The 19,933-nt window shown below is 48.9% G+C and overlaps 1 protein-coding gene across 2 annotated transcripts in view; it reads right to left on the bottom strand.

Annotated features, from left to right (window-relative positions):
- Nucleotides 1-1,784: 1,784 nt before the first annotated feature.
- Nucleotides 1,785-19,933, bottom strand: part of SLC5A1 (solute carrier family 5 member 1) — a 38,025-nt gene continuing 19,876 nt past the window's right edge. Inside the window, exons 6-15 of one of the 2 annotated variants that reach the window (XM_006103792.3) lie at nt 14,734-14,839; nt 13,237-13,317; nt 11,787-12,007; nt 11,411-11,546; nt 10,607-10,714; nt 8,840-8,990; nt 7,769-7,937; nt 7,262-7,477; nt 5,903-6,008; nt 1,785-2,509 (exon numbers count right to left, since the gene is read on the bottom strand). In XM_006103792.3, the coding sequence (XP_006103854.1) occupies nt 2,292-2,509; nt 5,903-6,008; nt 7,262-7,477; nt 7,769-7,937; nt 8,840-8,990; nt 10,607-10,714; nt 11,411-11,546; nt 11,787-12,007; nt 13,237-13,317; nt 14,734-14,839 (1,512 nt within the window). In that variant the 3' untranslated portion in view covers nt 1,785-2,291. The remainder of the gene's footprint in view (nt 2,510-5,902; nt 6,009-7,261; nt 7,478-7,768; nt 7,938-8,839; nt 8,991-10,606; nt 10,715-11,410; nt 11,547-11,786; nt 12,008-13,236; nt 13,318-14,733; nt 14,840-19,933) is intronic. The other variant, XM_023745012.1, reaches the window with a different exon arrangement.

The raw sequence follows: 19,933 nt of genomic DNA, 5'->3' as shown, positions 1-19,933 counted from the left end.
ATAGAAGTCCTTTCCCGAACTTGCCTACCTTTTGTTCAAGTTGCTCTATTCTGTCTCTGCTGCCTCAGCACCTGCTTCCTAATCTATATCTTACCCCAACCACAGCTCCCCACAGACACGGTCGGTATTTGTCTAGAGAACAGGAAACCTAGAAGTCATGGTTTTGGGTGTGTTTATTTTTATCAAAGTAATACATTTTCATTAGGGGACCAAATGCAGTTTAATAGGACACCCGTACGGCATCTCTCCTGGATGTATCTCCCATTCCCGTTCCCACGCGACCGCGTCGCACCCAGAGGAGGTAGGTAGATACTATAAGCACCAAAGGTTCCCGTTTTTTCAAAGAGAAAAAAACACACAGTCGAGACAAAATAATTTATCACAACAGACACGATGAATCATTAGCAAAGCCAGACTTGGGATCCAAGACAATCGAGCTGCTTCGTGCCCACGCCGTCCACCAGCCGTCGACCCTGGCCCTGTATCCGCTCCAATCTCAACAGTACCGCACACTCCACACAAAGCCGAGGGCACCGAGCAATGCCAGCCACGTGGAACTCTCCACGCTTCCCTCTCCCCTTCCTAGCTTTAGGGGAACAGAAGGGCTCAGCAAACAGTGACCTCTGGGGTTCCTTCCACAAGCGCAAGCCACTCCTTCGCCTGCTGAGCCGTTTTACACCCAGGGACCACTCTCAGCTCCGTGCAGCCCCAGATCCCAGCTCTTCTCTAAGCTCGCCTGAGATCCGTCCATGCTAACTAACATCCTGACCTTTTCTGCACGTTCATGAGCCTCTATTACCATATCGTTGAGATTTCACAGGTGGAATGGAAAGAATTCTATTTAAAGTCATTGCATTTTAAAACCTTCTCCCTGGGACACAAACACGTTCAACAAGAAATATACTCCGCTTAGCGAAATGTGTGGAGCACGCCCACCCGAACGGAGACCACCTGCCCTAACCTTGGTCAATGGGTGATGGCCGGTCTAGACAACTGGAAAGAGTAAGGGCTGTGGTCACGTGAACTCACGGGGAGGAGAATCTCAGGCTAATTGTCTCAATAGTTCAGGACAGCGTGGCGGCTTTGAGATGACGGACCCCCCGCCCCCCAAGAGGCACATTTGCTCTGGGATATGACACAGAGTCAACTTCTCAGTCAATATGTCAACACCCGCATCATGAGGAAGAGTGGCCCCTGGAAACGCAGGATAGTCACTCCAGAGTGTACTTTGTGCAGCCACAGAAAAAGGTTAACCCCAAAACAAAGCATGTGTTCATAAATAATGCCCATATTAGCCATTCAGCCCACACACACGTTGCCGAGGGGCTAGAACATTCCAGGCACCTCGAATGCCAACGTGAGGGAAATCCCAAACACGTGGCACCCCCACTGGACATTTTTAAGGAAACCAGAAAATCCTCTTGACTCAAGATTATCTCCCCCCACACCCCACCCCCACCCCACATCCCACCCCCCCCCACCCACACACACACACACACGGGCCTTGAGAGTTGTGGATGGTTTGCTCAGTATCATTATTCTTGACTGACTGCTTTTGAAAGGTTGCCTTGCTGACGGTCGCCGGTTTGTGGTCTTCCCTCTGAACTTCCAAAATGGTAAAAATGCCTCCGTTGTGACAGCAATACTTCCATCTGGCTTTGTGCCGCTTTGGGGTAAGTACTAATCGCAGCCCCACCACGCCCCCCCCTTCCGTTCTCTCCTTCAAAGAACAAGCACCCAGGATAGGAACCAGCAAGCTCCCACCCTCAGCTTCCATGAGTTGATCAGTTTACCAGATTGGTTTTTCTTGTGCCAAGAAAACAACTTAACAGGGGTATGATGAAGAGTGAAATCTTTCTTTAAAAAAAAAAAACACGGATAAGGGGGATCCGATAGAGAAAGTGGCAGGAACCAGGGAGGCCAGAACTCTGGACACTAATAGTCAAGGGTCACAAACAATGTGGACACGCCCAATCGCCCTGAGACAAACGTGCCCCCAGCATCTCGAGGGTTCTGTTTCTCAGTCTGCATTCCCATCAATGAGCAGACTTTTCTCCCGCGGCTCTGACACGCTATGTACAGCTGACTGTCTCACACTGGCCTCAAATACCTAAGTTCACAGCAAACTGGTTACCTTGGTCCGGCTCTCCTATAATAACACATGTACACATTTATCAACTGGGCAAAATTTACAACCGGCTGGTTCCCCCTCAACACCCCAGGAGGGACTAGAGGGGGGCAGAGTAAACAGTCTGGCCTTTGTGAGAGCGGTCGGCGGCCAAAGGCAGGACTCAGGCGAAAAACGCGTGGCAGAAGACGGCCACGGCCAGCAAGATGATGCCGTTGATGTTCACCACTGTCCTCCACAGAGGCTTCTCGGACGTGTCGGTCAGCTTCAGCTTCATGGCTGCCTCCTCCTCCTTTGTCATCTTGGGGCCCTTCTGCTGGTCCAGGCCACAAAACATGTCGTAGGCCCTCCTGCAGCATCCTTTTTTCTCCTCGGCCACTTCTGTGTTGGGGAAAAGGAATAAAAGAATTGTTGGCTACAGAAGCAGGAGGAACTAAAAGGTGTGGCTCAGTGGTTGAGCATCGACCTATGAACCAGGAGGTCACGGTTCGATTCCCGGTCAGGGCACATGCCCAGGTTGTGGGTTCACTCTCCAGTGTGGGGCGTGTAGGAGGTAGCGGATCCATGATTCTCTCTCATCATTGATGTTTCTCTCTCTCTCTCCCTCCCTCTCTTTCTTCCTCTCTAGAATCAATAAAAAAATATTTTTAAAAATTCTCTTGGGGACAAAAAAACTCTCAATGGTGGTCACCTCTGGGCCAAGTAATGGAAGTGGGTCCATTTTTACTTTTTAATGTAGAACTTTTTGTGTTGTTTGTTTTTAAACCATATACATAAGTTATTTTATTTTATTTTAAATTTGGATTGTAAAAGACCTTGCCTTCTGCAGAAAATATTCCAGAAAGTCTCTATGTCTCATTTTATTCATCTGTAAAATTGGAAGAATTATACTTGTATTATCTGTTTTTTAAAAGGATGATGTGCCAAAATGAAACACTAGACTAGAGTAAGATGTTCATAATTAAAATGCATTGTGGTCATACCATTATCTGCCATGATGCTGGTGGTGGTGGTAACAATGATATAGGGGTGACTTCTCATACTGCTGTTTCTTGAAGAATGATGAGGGGACACCCCTTGTTTATAAAAGCCCTCTAGAGATCTTAGTTTATTGTACTTTAAGGGCGGGACATTCAGTATGATTTCGCCATAGGTTCACCAAGAAACGACAGAATTCAAGTACTGCCACAAACCTCAGAAGTCACTAAGCTAAAATTCTCCAGCCAGCGTGGGAGTCCCCTCTAAGCATCCCTGATGGATGCACACTGGCTGCTCCCGCCTTTCAGATAAACTTGGAAACCTTTTCCTCCGTGGCCATCACAACGGTATGATTATGCCCGATTCTGTTGTGGAGCATGATTTCACTCAAGATTTTCAACAGCGCTGTGAAGCCTAGGCTACCACTGTGAATATTTGCATGTGAGGAGCCTGAGCTTTAGGAAAAATGGAATCACTCACCAAGGGGAGTGAGTAGAGAAGTCAGGATTCAACCTCAGTGCTTCCTGAATCCCACTATCACATGCTGTCTCTACACGATCTTGCCTCTTTGAGTTAAAACTGGGTGAGTTCTTTCCAACCAGGTCTTAACCCTGTCCTCTGGTGCAAAAACAAATCTATACTAATAAAAGGGTAATATGCTAATTAGACCAGATAGACTGGATATCTTCTGGACATCCTTCCGAACAAAGCCACAGTGGCAGGCGCGGAGAGAGAGGGGATAAGGGGCGATCAGGCAGGCAGGCAGAGGGGTTAGAGGCAATCAGGCAGGCAGGCAGAGCGGTTAGGGGCGATCAGGCAGGCAGGCAGAGGGGTTAGAGGCAATCAGGCAGGCAGGCAGGTGAGCAGTTAGGAGTCAGCGGTCCTGGATTGCGAGAGGGATGATTGACTGCCGGTTGTGGGATCGAGCCTAAACCGGCAGTTATACATCTCCCAAGGGGTCCTGGATTGGAGAAGGTGCAGGCCGGGCTGAGGGACCCCTCCATGCACGAATTTCGTGCACTGGGCCTCTAGTAAATTAATAATAATCTTTTGCCTGCACGAAAACATTCAAAATACTCCTCATTGCATGGTGAGTATTTTAAAGTCTATGGTGTTCTCCCTCAATGTGGGGACATTTCTGGAGGTGGGAGAAGTGGGGGCCATGCCAGCTGCCGGGAAGCAGGAAGGGGCTGCCTTTTCCAGCACCAGGATCAGCTGCCCTACGGCTGAGGCTCCTTCTGCACTTCCTGTGTAGCCACAGGTGTCAGAACGGAAAAGTCTTTCGAGATCAAAGGCAGATTGTGTCAGAGCTGGGGCCATTGGCAAAGCCTCTCTATTCCGGGGTCTCCATGTATATGCTTTCAAAATGAGGCGATAAGACCAACTGGTCTCCGGGCCCTTTCCAGAGCTAGGGTTCTCTGATATTCCTGACGGCCAGATGCAGGACTTGTTCTGCTGTATGTGCGCTCCCTTCAGGTGGCGGGATGAGACCTTCTGCCCAACACCAGGTAAAGAGCACATGACCTTGCTCTAGCCCATTAGACTATGTGGATAGAGCATAGGCCTGCGGACCGAAGGGTTCTGGGTTCCTTTCCGATCAAGGGCATGTACCTTCGTTGCAGGCTCCTCCCAGGCCCGGGCCCTGGTTGGGGCGCATGCAGGAGGCAACCAACCAATGTGTTTCTCTCACTGATATTTCTGTCTGTCTTTCCCTCTCTCTTCCACTCTCTCTACAAGTCAATGGAAAAACATCCTTGGGTAAGAATTAAAAAGAAGAAGAAGAAGAAGAAGAAGAAGAAGAAGAAGAAGAAGAAGAAGAAGAAGAAGAAGGAGAAGAAGAAGAAGAAGAAGAAGAAGAAGAAGAAGAAGAAGAAGAAGAAGAAGGAGGAGGAGGAGGAGGAGGAGGAGGAGGAGGAGGAGGAGGAGGAGGAGGAGGAGGAGGAGGAGGAGGAGGAGGAGGAGAAGAAGAAGAAGAAGAAGAAGAAGAAGAAGAAGAAGAAGAAGAAGAAGAAGAAGGAGAAGAAGAAGAAGAAGAAGGAGAAGAGGAAGGAGGAGGAGGAGGAGGAGGAGGAGGAGGAGGAGGAGGAGGAAGAGGAGGAGGAGAAGGAGGTGGAGAAGAAGAAGAAGAAGAAGAAGAAGAAGAAGAAGAAGAAGAAGAAGAAGAAGAAGAAGAAGAAGAAGGGGAAGAAGAAGAAGGAAGAAGAAGAAGAAGAAGGAGAAGAAGAGGAGGAGGAAGAAACATACGCCCTTGAGCTCCCACACCTGTGTACACCACACATTAACACAACCATTCTCCGTGGAGGAGAAGAACATAGAAGTTGAGGAAAGCATTTCTCCATGATCAGGATGAGTGTCTGAACGCTGACCAAGAATGATCTCAATGGACTGCCTGAGAAATTTGGTTCTCTAAATCTTAGGCAGGTAAGACATAAGATCCTGAGCTTCTGTTCCATCCTGCTGATGTCATTCGGACGAACCGTAGTTGTGATTCCATCTGCTTTCAGTTCACAGGCTATGTCAGAAGAGCTCTGACTCTTCCCTTGGCCCTGGCCATGCCCCAGATCAAGTCAGGGTGGCAAGTTCCTCACCCACCCTTCATCACTGAAGGCTGTACACTGTGAGGGCTGAGGGAGCTGCAATGATTCTGTACCTCCCTCCTCCCCTTCTGTACCTCCTCCGCTGTACCCACAACCTTTGAGTGGATGTCCCAAACCTCGTTTCCTCCTCTCACACCTCCCTAGCCCGCTCCCATCCTCCCTCTAGAAGAGAGATCTGGGCTTTGATGAAGGCACTCACCTATTTCAAAGGTCTCCTCTGGGGCTTCATTGACGTCCTCCTCGGTGGCATCCAGGTCGATCCGCTCCTCTTTGCTGTTGCGCAGGCTCCAACACAGGCGGTAGAGCTGTGGAGGAAGCAGAACAGGTCAACAGGGAGATCCCAACAGGGCCTTGGGCCAAGGAGCTGGGAGGACAAAGAGCTATGCATCAAGAAAGAAACAGGAATGTGGCCTCTCAGTACCAATAAGAACATAGATAACAGTTCCCATCCACAGCATTATATCTAAATATGTCAGGAACTTAGGTGTCAATCACAGACGTGTACACACTAGCCCCTGTGATGTATGCATATTCAGAGGCTAAGAAGATGCCTTGAATACAGAAATAAGTGGTTTGAATGAATGAACTCTTGCTACCTAGGAGAAATGAATTCGTTCCTTTTAGCACTGGTTCTGAGAAACAAGACTAGACACCTATCTGTCCAGACCAACCGCATAAGATCACATTGTTGTACTGTGTGTGTTTGTCATCGTATGGGGAGAAGCTGTAGAATCAAGAGCCATTTAGAATTGGGAAGAACTGGAGGCACCATCTCTATTGACATGAGTTAACAAAACCCTTTGTCTTTCTCTATGGATGAATATGATCTTGTTCTGTTCCTTGGGAACCTGGAAAAGGTGGAATGCCAGCTGGATTGGGTTACCAGACTATGTTGCTTATGGTGAAAATGGCCTCTCATTGGTCATCTTCATCTGCATTGGGAGGGCTGTGAATACACCCTAAACCAAGGGCGACATCTAGAGTTCAAGAAGAGTACTTGCCATTTTTGAAGTCTTAAATCAATTGGACTTTAGTATTGTTTGAAATTTCTTTTGAATTCTACGGGCAACTGTTTAGAGACTTGATTAGGAAAAAAATAAAGGGCAAATCATACTTCAGATTTCCCTGAGTGTAGTGATTTTTGTAACCAGGGATGTCCCTTGCTGGGATCCCTGGAAGTTCTGACCGTGGAACTATTATGAGAAATATAAGTTCCTATCTGGGGCCTGGGCATCTAAGCCAGTGTAGCCCTGAACCTGCCCTACTGACCTCATACCCTTACACCTGAGCTGTCCCTTGGGGAGCATGAGTCAGAGAAGATCCCCTGGATGGAAATGTAGAGCGCTTGAGGACTCCTGCTGAAGACACATGCCTGAGACTGTGCAGCCGGCACGCTGAGCTTCCTGTCCTGTATGCTTCTGCACGGCACCAATGGCAAGGGTGCACTATGTAGTCATGTGAGTGTGAGATGTCTCACTGAGCCGAGGGCGGCAAGATGGGCATTGCAGCCTGAACATGGGAAACAAGGACAGGACAGGTTTCCTAAGTGGGTACTCACATGCACATCAGGAATGGGCTTGGTGCAGAGGGAGACGACAAGGATGATGATGATAGAAATGGCAAACAGGATGATGGCGAAGTACAGGTAGTGCACGCCACAGATAATCGTGGGGCAGTTGCTAGGCTCCATGCAGCTCCCGGTTCCATAAGCAAACTCGGCGATCATACGGGACAACCCAATCAGAAATCCTATGATCAGTCCCCAAAAGGCTCCCTGGGAAAGAAAACCTTGGGTTACCAACTGCTGAACACACAAGACAGCTGTGCACGCCGGAGGGGCAGAGGCAGGAGAAGAAAGGTGAGAGAAAGGATAGCTCCAGGCCATCTGAAGCCGGAGCACGGGAGTGCGGAACATGGGAGCACTGCCATCCAAACCCTCAGCAGCGCACCCATTCCCGTTGGAGAGCGCTGGGAAACAGAATCCCTCCCATAGAGAGCAGGCACATCCAGGTGGGGATTTCTGCACCAGAGAGGGCCTTTTCGGCTACACACAAATGCTACCTACGTGCTCATTGACTCTCTTGCAGAAAACAGCAAGCAGGAAGACAGCTGCGATGGGGGGTCCCAAGTAACTGGTGATGGACTGGATGTAATCGAAGAGCTGCCCACTTTGTGCTGACTGTACGATGGGCACCCAGGCGATGCTAATGCCAATCAGCACCAGGATGAACACTCTGAAAGCAAAGCCCCCGCAATAGTGTCAATAATTGGCTCTACATGAATAAATCTATATATATAAAAGCCTAATATGCAAAGTGTCCCCTCAGGAGTTCGACTGCTTGCTATGACCTGCACTGACCACCAAGGGGCAGCGCGGAACAAAGGAAGACCCCAGCAGGCAGCCATTAGCGACCCTACCTGTGCACGAATTTTGTGCACTGGGCCTCTAGGATATATGAGCAAGTATGTATACACACACACACACACACACACACACACACACACACACACACACACATACAATATGACCACAGCAAAGGAAACATAATTAGCAAATTCATTCTTGAGGCTTTTGTTCTCCCATATTCTGCCTCCCCGAGAAAGTCATCTGTACCTATAAGTGAAACGCACTTGACTTTCAATAGTCACCTAAACCAGCCGCTACCACAAGAGATCCCACTTTGAGAGGCAGCCGAGTGTAGGAACAAAGGGGTGTGGACTTTGGATCCAGACAGTCCTGGATTCAAATTGTTCTTCTCTCTTTGTGACATAGGACACCTTGCTTGACCTCTGAGAGTCTCAATTTCTCTCACTGTACACTGGGAATAATATCACTGACCTTGCAAGGTTGGGATGAGGATTAGCTATAGTCAAACCAATAGTGGGCAAATAGATGAGCAAATAGTAAGCACTCATTTTGCTCATTGATAAATTGGGAGTTAGATTAGATGGTCCCTGATGTCCCTTCTCACTCCAAATGGGCATTTCAAAGCCGATGCCACTGGAATGAAAATATAACTGGCCACAGAGGCTACTCCCACGCTACCCAAGCATCTGCCGTCTTCCCTAGCTGGAGGGAACCCTATACAGTAATTATTCAAGCCTCCTGGTGGAGGCAGGTGGGAGCTTCATGTACCTTCCTGCAAGCATGAGCTCTTTCTCCGTTGCTGTCTTCCGGATCTTGGTGTAGATGTCCATGGTGAAGAGGGTGCTGGCGCTGTTGAAGATGGAGGTCAGGGAGCTCATGAGAGACGCCAACATGACTGACAGCATCAGGCCTCGCAGCCCTGAAAGAGAAGGGGGTTCTGAGTGGTACACACCACACCTCAGCTCTTTCACACTTGGAACATGGGAGGACTCAATGTTTGTTTGCTTTCTGAAATCATGCCATGGTTGGTCTTTGATGTATCTCTCCAGAAAAACTAGACATTTTACGGAATGGACTGTGGCTTTACATTATATTGCAATCCCACAGCAGTCAACAAAGAGGTAAGAATAAAATATATATGAGGCTAACACTTTGCAGTTGGATGATGGTGGTGATGGTGTGTGTGTGTGTGTGTGTGTGTGTGTGCGCATGTGTGTGTGTGTGTTTCCATCTGAGCGGACTTTTATAAGATCTCTAATTCAAAAGATCCATGATATAGCAGAAATATTTAAACTAGGATTTGCCCTAGCCAGTTAGGCTCAGTGGATAGAGGGTTGACCCGCAGACCAAAGGGTCCCAGGTTCGATTTCGATCAAGGGCACATGCCTTGGTTGCAGGCTCCTTCTTAGCCCGGGCCCTGGTCAGGGCTTATGCAGGAGGCAACCAATCAATGTGTTTCTCTCACATCGATGTTTCTGTCTTTCCCTCTCTCTTCCACTCTCACTAAAAATCAATGGGAAAATATCCTCTGGCAAGGATTAACAAAAAAAAAGTAAAATAAAAGAGCCATGTGATTCTTATTAATTGCAACCTTAATTAATAAGCAGCCCAGCTAAGTGGAATAGTTAACTATTACTCCCATGTTTATAGAATTTGAATCCAAATGGTTTGCACAAGGTGATGCATCCAGTGTTTTTTTTTAAGGCCATCTCAAATTCCTCAATTCCAGCCTTGAGCAGAATTATACAAGCCAGACGCTGAGTTGCTGTGTGGCTTGGAAAAGTCACTTTCCTTCTGCGGGCCTCAGTTTCCCCAACTGCAGAATGAAGAAGTTTGATTAGATGATCTCTACATTTCCTTTCAGTGATAAAATTGTGTAGAAGTTTATTCTAAATTTTCCTGGCCAATACCTTTGAATTTTGGATCTCCCGAGACCCCCTAACCTAACTAAATCTGCATCTCTTGAGCCAGAATTAGATTTTTCTTCCTTATGCAATATGAAAAGTAACCCCACAGGTCTACCCCAAAACTCTAACCAAAGTGGACTCTATGTTCTCAATCTTCTAGGAGAACACATTCTCTGTAGTGAGAAGTTGTATCCCATCCATCAACTGCCTCAAACGTCCTCATGCTAGAGCTAAAACCACTCCTTGCCTTTCTCTCCATGTTTTTCATTCATTCTCCAGGGAAAACTCCACTTAGTTCAAGCCGCCATGTCAACGTCTGTAGGAGAACTTTGAAAGACCTTCCAGATGAACATGGAAAAGCCGTGTTTTTCCCTAACGCATTTTCAGGTCATCTCCTTTCCGAGCCTGACTACAACAGACCAGTGCCAGGTCTGAGAGCCAACCTAGTCCTATGTCTGCTGGCCACAAGGTAAGACCTGCTCAAAAACTGAGGACACCTGGAATGAGGCTTCCCCAACTGACCTCCAGGCATGGAAATGGCCTTGCCCAGAAGGCCCACAGAATCCACGAGAAGCCCGAGCCCAATCAGCCTCCCAAGAAAGACCCCGCCAGTGGGGACGAATCTCACCATTGGGCATGAGCTCCACCACCATGGTCGGGTAGGCGATGTTGGTACAGCCAACCTTGGTGCCGCAATATTTCTCACATTCCGAGGGGAGAGCACAGGCAATTTTATCTGGAGAGAGATGAAGAGCCGTGTCAGCGAGCAGACATCAGGGAAATACGTTCAAGATTCACTTTCTTTCTTAAAAATATGTTTTCGCTGATTTCAGAGAACGGTAGAAAGAGGGAGAGAGAGAGAGAAAGAGATAAAAACATCAATGATGAGAGAGAATCACTGATCAGCTGCCTTCTGCACACCCCACACTGGGGATCGAGCCTGCAACCTGGGCCTGTGCCCTGACCAGGAATTGAACCGTGACCTCCTGGTTCAGAGAATTTGCAAAAACCAGGGGAGGCAATTCTGTGGCTTCTGTGACCTCAAGTTGCTCACTGTCTAGAGCAGTGGTTCTCAACCTTCCTAATGCCGCGACCCTTTAATACAGTTCCTCGTGTTGTGGTGACCCCCAACCATAAAATTATTTTCGTTGCTACTTCATAACTGTAATTTTGCTACTGTTACGAATCATCATGTAAATATCTGACATGCAGGATGTATTTTCATTGTTCGCGACCCACAGGTTGAGAACCGCTGGGGGAGATCAATAATACTTGGCAATGCATGGCAAGAAAAGAAAGAGGAGGAAGAGGAAAAGGAGGAGGAGGGGGAGGAGGAGGAGGAACGGAAGGAGCAGGGAGCGACAGGGCTTTTGAAGTGGCTCAGAGCCAGGAATGGGGGAGAGTGGCCACTGAGGCCAGCAGAAGGCATCACCTGTGTACAGGATGCGGCTGATCATTCCTGGCATCACCATGAGGAACATGGGCAGCAGCTTCAGGTACCCACACATCACGCAGCCCGCCTTCACGTGGGACATGTTTTTGGCTGACAGGCAGCGCTGCACAATGACCTGGCAGGAAAGGCAAGGTGAGGTGCCGATCCTGACGCCTCTGGCCACCCCAGCTCCCCTCCCCCACATCCTGGGTGCTTGGCCTGGCACTCCCATGTTACCAAGGGTCAGTGACCCCCAGACCGCGTGAGCCCTGCCCTACCTTTCCCAACCCCACAAGCCACAGACAGACAGACAGACAGGAGTTCCTGCAGCACCCCGGGGGAGACCTTGTCCCCCCGGCACATCCAGTGTGGGTACCTGATCCGTGCACCAGTACCACAGGGCGAGGATGGACAGCCCAAAGATGAGCCCCGGCCACGGCAGGTCTCCCTTGAGGGGGTCTCGGAAGATGTGGAAGGAGTCGTTCCTGGGCGTGTAGCATTCCTTATTGATGGTGATGTTTCCGTCAGAAACTTTGGTCGGAATGGCGTTCATGTACTTTTCCATGAAGGCCCCGTACCCTCCCACTTCATTAAAAGCTGAAAAACATCAGTCATAAAAGTCAGCATCCCGCAACTCTCCACTCTTCACGGCAGTTTCCCCTGTGGATGCCCGAGACACCGAGAGGTCCTGCCCCACAGCCAGGGCCCTCCGTGTGGCCTCGGGCAAGTCGCTCTCTGGCCTCGGCTTTGTGATCCTTACCCCTGCCCAGCCTCCTCGGGGGCTACTCTGAGGCTCCAAAGCAGTGACCCATGAACGGACTCCAACCCTAAGCATCGTTACAAAGGGAAGCTACTTGACTTATTAGAAGAAAGACCTTGGTTTGGAACCAGGTTCAAAAACTCTGTTTTCCCCTCCCCACCCCCCCCCCCCCCCGCTACTGTCAGCAGTGGCCTCTGGGACCCCAGACACAGACCTAGAGACACAAACTAGGCCCTGCCACCCCTGGTCCCAGCCAAGTGCAGGGATGAGCAGAGCATGGGTGAGGAGCCTGGAGCCCGGCCCCCTGGTGACTGTGTCCTTGAAGAAGGCATTCCAGTCCCTGTCCTGCGAACAGCCTCCTCTGCTCCCCCGCCCCCCACAACCCCCCGGGAGCACCCCTGGGGAAGCCCAATGGAAGCTCTTGGAAGATAGAAGGCAGATCAGAGGCTTCACAGGACACCCCGAGAACCTGGGCCCCTTCAGAATACAATGCATTTTCCATCCTCCCATATCGACTGCCTCTAGAGCGAGGGTGTCTAGCCTTGCCTTTAGGGTTCCACAGACAGATGACAGTTTACAACATTAGGGGGGAGAGGGGCCAATAGAGAGTGGCTGGGCTTTAAAAATGTTGTCAAATAAGGACATAAGCAAGCAAATAATCACTCACTATCATCGATTCATAAAAGAAAGGACATTTGACACCAAAATGTAGATAAGATATAACCTGAGATTTAAGACACATTTGAATATATTTCATATTAAGTCTTATCCTTTTTTTTTTTTTTTTGGCCCAGTTTCTCTGTGGAGAGGAGACTACATCATCACAGACTCCCAGTGGGGACCACTGGCCCCGAGTGTCTAGAGGGGGTAGCAGGGAATACAGGCGTTGTCCGGGTCAGGCCCACCCTGGGACCTCCAGGGCTGAGGAAGGTGCCCCCTGCACACCCACAGTGATGGCCGCTCTGGGCTGGACCACTCCTCTGGGAAAGGCAGGCAGAGACCCTGGACTTGATTTTCTCTCCCTGGGCCTCTACCTCAGCCTCCCCGCCTCCGCAGCCCCACTTACCAAACCCGGTCAGGATGAAAGATCCCACAAGCATGATGGCCGTCTGCAAGGTGTCCGTGTAAATCACAGCCGCCAGGCCCCCTACGCGGACAAGGAGACAATGTATCTGACCGCACGCAGGAGAGCAACCAGGCAGCCTGCCTCCTGACCCACTGCTGCCCCTCTCGCTCTGCACACCGTGTGAACACACCCCTCAGTCGCCCACCTCCCCTTCCTTCCTCCTGTTGTCCTGTGACAACAGTCTGCCACCCAGCATGATCCAACATCTCCACTCGTCACAGCAATGCTGGAAAGACCTTGAGGAAAGGAGAAATGTTTCTCCCTATTGGAGGAGGAAGAGCTCGATGTGATCCTTTTAAGCCAGGAGATGGCTCCTCTGTAGTAAGAAAAAGCATCTGGGCCAGCCGGTGTGCCTCAGCGGTTGAGCATCGACCTAAGAACCAGGAGGTCATGGTTCGATTCCCAGTCAGGGCACATGCCCGGGTTGCGGGCTCGATCCCCAGTGTGGGGCGTGCAGGAGGCAGCTGGTCAATGATTCTCTCTTATCATTGATGTTTCTATCTCTCTCTCCCTCTCCCTTCCTCTCTGAAATCAATAAAAAAATATTTTTTAAAAAAAGAAAGAAAGAAAAAGCATCTGCCACAAATGAAGGCAGGAAGAGCAAAGAGCTGACATCTCTACAAAATGTCTGGGGACATTACCAAATGGACACATTTAAAGGGCTACTTGTATGTTGACTCTATTCTCAGACCCTCTAACTACTTCTTGTCCCCAAAGCTCATATGAAGCTCCAGCTGAGCAGCAAGTTCCATCACTGAGCCTGGCCCCTGGACTGGGCAGAGCAACACCTCCTCAGAGGTGCCCCCAGTTGCTACTCATGTCATCAGCTTCTCCTGTCACCTTTTGAGTCTTCCTCTAGAATCTCTTTGCATGTGTTACTCCCTTCTTTCTTCCTCCCAGTGCCTCCCAGTCCTGGTCACATCAATTCCAAGACCTTTGTTTGGCTTCTAAGGCTCCTGCCCTGTGACCTCATTTGAATTATCAGGCCCTAACATACCCCCCCCCCACACACACACACACCTACCTCCCATTGACCACCCTCCTCCAACTAAATGCATCTGCTCTCACCCTGCCTCTGCCCTGCGTCATGCCCATTCCTGCCTCCATTCCTTGCTCTCACCTGTCCCTGCACCTGGCACTCCCTCCCCGACTCTCCCAACTTAGCCAAGTTCTCTCTTCACAACCTGCAAGGGCAAGCCCTGCCCCGCCTCCTGGAAGAAGCTGTCTTGACTATTCCAGCCAACCTTGGAGTTTTCTGGGGGCAACCCGTATAACTTGTCAGGGTCTGTGATTCCCAAATCATTGTACAAGCCAATCCCCCATCCTCGATCTGTTTCCTGGGTGTATCTCTTTTCCTCGAGTGAAGACACTCGCTTTCCTCCTTCCCAAGTGCCTAACTCTGGACTGGGCTTGAGTCGAGTCATTTGAATAACTCACCTGTAATGGTGTAAATGCCAGTGATTGCCAATAAGAGAAAGATGGCCAGGTACAGATCCAGGCCCAAGGCCAAGTTGATGAAGATGGCCCCAGAGAAGATGTCTGCCTGGAAGGAGAGGAGAGGTGCGTTAGGGGTGAGAGAGACCAGCTGGCTGCAGGGCCAGGAGGTGAACCTGAAGGAGCCAGCAGAAGCTGTCTTCTGGGGAATGTCGATGCCAGTGATTTCTAGGGTCTAGTATTGACCCACACTCATTTGCCCTTTGGCTGAAATAGCACAATCAAAGGTTCGTCTTTTTAACCCCGGTTAAGAATATGAAAGACAAGTACTGCACAATTCCATGTCTAGCTAAAATAGCCAAATTCATAAAATCAAAGACTGGAATGGTGGGTAGCAGGTGCTGGGGGGGATGGGGAGTTACTCATCAGTCGGCACAGAGTCTCAGTTACGTAAGATGAACAAGCTCTCGGCATCTGCTGCACAACATTGTACTTAGAAGCCGACAACAGTGAATGGTACACTCAAAACCTGTGACAGGGACAGGTCACATGGCTGAGTGTTCCTCTCACAATGAAATAAAAATAAAAGGATACGAACACCCGAGAGTCCTGCTCTCTCCCTAAGCTTTCCACAAGCTTTATTTAAGCTCATAATAGATATTCTAGGAGGAGAAAAGGATGCTAGGGTCAAAGAGGCCTGTGAAATGCCGGATTAAACAACATTAAGGCAGTTTCTTTACCACACAACCCCTCTGAGCCTTCAATATACAGCGTGTGCTGTGAACCCCAGGAGGGAAGCATAGTAAAGGACCCTCCACAAATATATTTAACTGTGGAACTCTGTTTGCCAAGAAACAATTATTTTTTTTATATTTTTTTCTTTCAGAGAGGAAGGGAGAGAGAAACTTCAATGATGAGAGAGAATCATTGATCAGCTGCCTCCTGCACACCTCACACTGGAGGATGGAGCCCACAATCCAGGCCTGTGCCCTGACCAGGAATCGAACCATGACCTCCTGATTCATAGGTCAACGCTCAACCACTGAGCCACGCAGGCCAGGCCAAGAAACCACTATCGGTACCTTGGGGTTCCTCCCCAGGAACCTGTGGACTGCTGCTCTAAGCGATTATCCACTGTTTACACCTTTGTGTGCAAAGGTTTTTCAGATCTAGTCCCAAAAGCAAGTTGGCGGGCTGGAGAGTCCCGTGGGAGGGAAACCCCAGCCCCACCCTGGAGCGGAGAGACATTCGAGCAACATCATGACTGTATCTCTCCAGCCCAGATGGAGTCCATCTTGACCCTAACACAACCAGAACCTCGCCAAGAACCTCTTGCATGGCAGGCTTGGTGCGAGGTGGTTTCATCTAGATTCACTCATATAACTGGAGGGAGAATTGTTCCCTTTGCACCCCTAAATTCACCAGTTCTTGTTACAGTTCTTTTTCTCCTCCCTGCTTCATTTAGCCACGTATAGAATCTTCTACCTGGCTGGACAGTGCAGTTACTAATTTAAACCAACAGAGAGCGTTGGAGTCACCCAAAAGGAATTTTCATGGCATCTCCAAAATACCGCCAGTGAATCTATTCCTCTCTCTAGGTAGGAAAGAAACTAGACTTCTCCTAGATGCAATGGATTAGATGCTTTATTGCATGAGATCTAATGCATTTCAGGGCATGTAAACGGCCACCCGTTCAGAGCCCTGGGAAATGGGTGCTCTGTTCTTATCTTCCCCTCTCTGCCTCCTTCCAGCTCCTCAGGACCCTCCAGTGACTTGGGTCCCCACCAATCAAATCTCCTGTACCCTGCCTCTGCGTCATCTCCAACTCCAAGCCTGTGTGAATACATGACCTCCTCCCCCAAGAGAACCCTATGCCTTGGGTCCCCTACAAATTCTCTAGCCCCAGGGGACCTAATGTCATTGTATTTCCTGGTGGAGGAGAAGAGGCAGAAGCAGGAGGCAGGGAGAATCATGGTGACTTAGAAAGAGAACTCCCCATCACCATCACCACCAACAACAACCTCAGGGCTGCTGGTGAAAGAGCCTGGAATTTAACCCCAGCGCTGCCACTCTAGGCCTGACTGACTGGATAAAACATTGTGCCTCTCCATGCCAGAGGTTGAGCATCGACCTATGAACCAGGAGGTCAGGATTCGATTCCCAGTCAGGGCACGTGCCCAGGTTGCAGGCTAGATCCCCAGGGTGGGGCTTGCAGGAGGCAGCCGATCCATGATTCTCTCTCATCGTTGATACTTCTCTCTATCTCTCTCCTAGTTTCTTCCTCTCTGAAATCAATAAAAATATATTTTAAAAAATAAATAAATAAACCCTCAGTGGCCGGAAGTGGGGAAGTCCCGCCATTGAGGAAGATATTTCTTTCCCGGGTCCTAGACCTGGTCCACCCTGCCCTCTGCAGCAGCCGAGGAAGCAGGGTCCCCAGCTGCCCCTTAGCCGTGCTAAGGGTGAAATGGGCACCGACTCTCCACACTGGGCCACTTGAAACTGTGATGAGTAATCCCAAGGCCCCTCCCGGCCCTCCCATAGCTCCGTATCTTCTCATAGTTACTCCCACTAAAGGGCTCCGTTCACTGATTTCAGTGGAATGCTGTTAAGTATGATTCAGTAGATTAGCTAATGAGCATAGTGAGCAAAAATGTATATATTCCAAGATTACTGCTGCCATTTAAAACACCCTTGATTGGTTTATTTTCCAGAGTAGTTAATTTGTCATGCTTTATGACAACTCATCATAGGAGACTGTGATAGCCTCATTAATATTTGCCTGGCTGTTATTAGTCACAAATAAGTAATACACAACTCCTAAGATAAGCTATAAACAAAATCTATAAACACTTATGAGAAGTGCTGGGCTAATAGAAACCCTGGTTTTTATAATACGTACTCTACTTCCAGCGAACAGGGCACATAACGAATCCTAAGGAAAACTCCCTCATCAATAGGAAAAAAACCTAAGACAAATTCTCCCTCCCATGAGTCACTCCTAGCTTCAGGGAGGAATGCCTTCTGCCCTTAGACCCTGAACGCCACCAGGAGCGCCTGGGGGACCACAGCCGCGCCCACGTTAGCCTGGGTGCTCTGACATTAGTCTTTGGATCTCCTGGGTGCCCATTGGGTATCGTGCTTCATAGGGTATTTTTTCCTTCATATCCGGGTGACTTTACACTTTACCAAGAGCGTTTAGACACACGCATTGTTTGGATCCCCAAAATAAAGTGATGGAACAGGTAAACAGCTCTGCTTTTCAGATGAGAGAAACAAAGTCAGTGACTTGCTCACGGGCTAAAATCCAGACTACCTGTCACCAAGTCCAGTGACCTTCCCCCAACTTTGAAAGATGAGGGTCCTTCTTTCTGGGATATTTTCTGCAGAGGGCAAGGTCTTTTTTAATCCAAAAAAAATTTTTTTAAGTAAAATAACTTATGTATATGGTTTAAAAATAAACAACCCAGAAAGTTCGACATTGAAAAGTAAAAGTGGACCCACTCCCATGACTTGGCCCAGAGGTGACCATTATTGAGAGCATTTTGTCCCCCAGAAAATTTTTTTAATTTCATTTTCCATTTCCTGGAAGAGAAAAACCGAGTCTCAGAGAAGTTTGTCCCAAATCACAGCTGGTGTGAGGCAAAGGCAGGATTGAATCTTGGGTGTCCCTGGTCCCAGAGTCTGTGTTCTCCGCACCGTCCTGCTCTGTCTTGGATGGCATGGAGGCAGAGGATGACAGGATGGGATAGGCCATCTAGTCCCATGTTCCCCTCTTGACCTATTTCCTTTCTTCTTAAAAGGTAGACACTGTCTTGAACTTGGTATGTATTCTTCTGGTCTATGATTTTATATTTTTCTACATATATGTATATCCCTAGATCCATAAAACATATATTGTGTTTTAAATTTCCTGCTCCCCCGACTTGTAAAACTTTATAAGAAAAGTAACGACGGTATTTAAGGAAATCTGGGGGGGCACCCATAATTCAGTAGATTGGCCCTCAATAAAGAGCAGCGATCGTCCGTCCTGTGCACTTTTCAAGGGAATGCTGGGGATGGGAAGCAGGTGAAGCAGGTAGGACACAGGGCAAGGCCTCCACGAAGGAGCCCCAGAAATCACCCAGAGCAGGAACATCCCACACAAAGCCCCATTTAAAAGCAGAATTCCGGAAAAGCTGACTGCTAGGGAATGGGCTCCATCAGGACCTGAGCCGAGGGAGGCTGCCCCTCAGCTACCTGGGGGCCCCCATGTCCTGGGAGGTTTAATCAGTAACCTGAGCAACAGGTGAGTTGGTCGGGAAGGCAGGGAGTGAGGCTGGCTACTCCGTGTCTTTATATGACTACCCCTCTACTCGCTGGGAGGGCAAAAAGTGCCCTTTCCATAGCAACTGTAGTCAACAGACTTTCACCCGCCTGGACTGTGGACTTGGAGAAGTCGTGCTTCTGAGAAGGGGAGTCCAAGTGCCGCGCTCTACGTGTTCATTAAACAGGTGACAGCTCACAGGCTGAGCCGAGGAACTGTTCCCTACCAACTGCCCCCAAGTTCAGGGTGACCTCCCCACCCTCCCCACTTATGTTTCTTTTCCTCCTCTCACATGGCTGCCCCTCTCCACTCAGGAAGGCTGGTTTTTCTACCCCCGCCCGTCAGTACTTCCCAGGGCAGTGTCTCTAATGGAATAGGACTGGAACTGAAAACTAACCCCGAAGGAGGGAAGGAAAAAGTAGAGGAGGTGGAATCATCACTTTGGCAGGGAAAGCATAGGGCTACCATTCAGGGGCGTAGCAGTTTGAAGTAGGAAGCTGGGCAGGGAGGGCGCAGTAATCTTGGGCATCAGTCCCAACTCCAAGACAAAGTCCTATGGGCCAGAGCAGGTTTTCAATGAGTTGTGTGAAAAACATATGTGCAAGACCATTCCGTGGGGAAATTATAGTCTCGTCAAAAAAAAAAATGGTGCTGGTAGAACTGGAAATCCACATGCAAAAGAGTAAAGTTGGACCCCTACCTCACATCATACACAAAAATTAACTCAAAATGGATCAAAGACCTAAATGGAAGAGCTAAGACTATAAAACTCTAAGGAGCTAACATAGGAGTCAATCTGCATGACCTCGGCTCTGTCAATGGATTTTTTTGGTGTCACACAATCAGTGAATTCGGTGATGACTTAAGCATGAACAACAAAAGTAAAAGTAGATACAA

Source organism: Myotis lucifugus, unplaced genomic scaffold (assembly GCF_000147115.1).
Source record: "Myotis lucifugus unplaced genomic scaffold, Myoluc2.0 scaffold_509, whole genome shotgun sequence".
NCBI classification, from domain to species: Eukaryota; Metazoa; Chordata; class Mammalia; order Chiroptera; family Vespertilionidae; genus Myotis; species Myotis lucifugus.
Note: the sequence above shows the minus strand (reverse complement) of the source record. Positions and strands in the feature narration are given on the sequence as shown.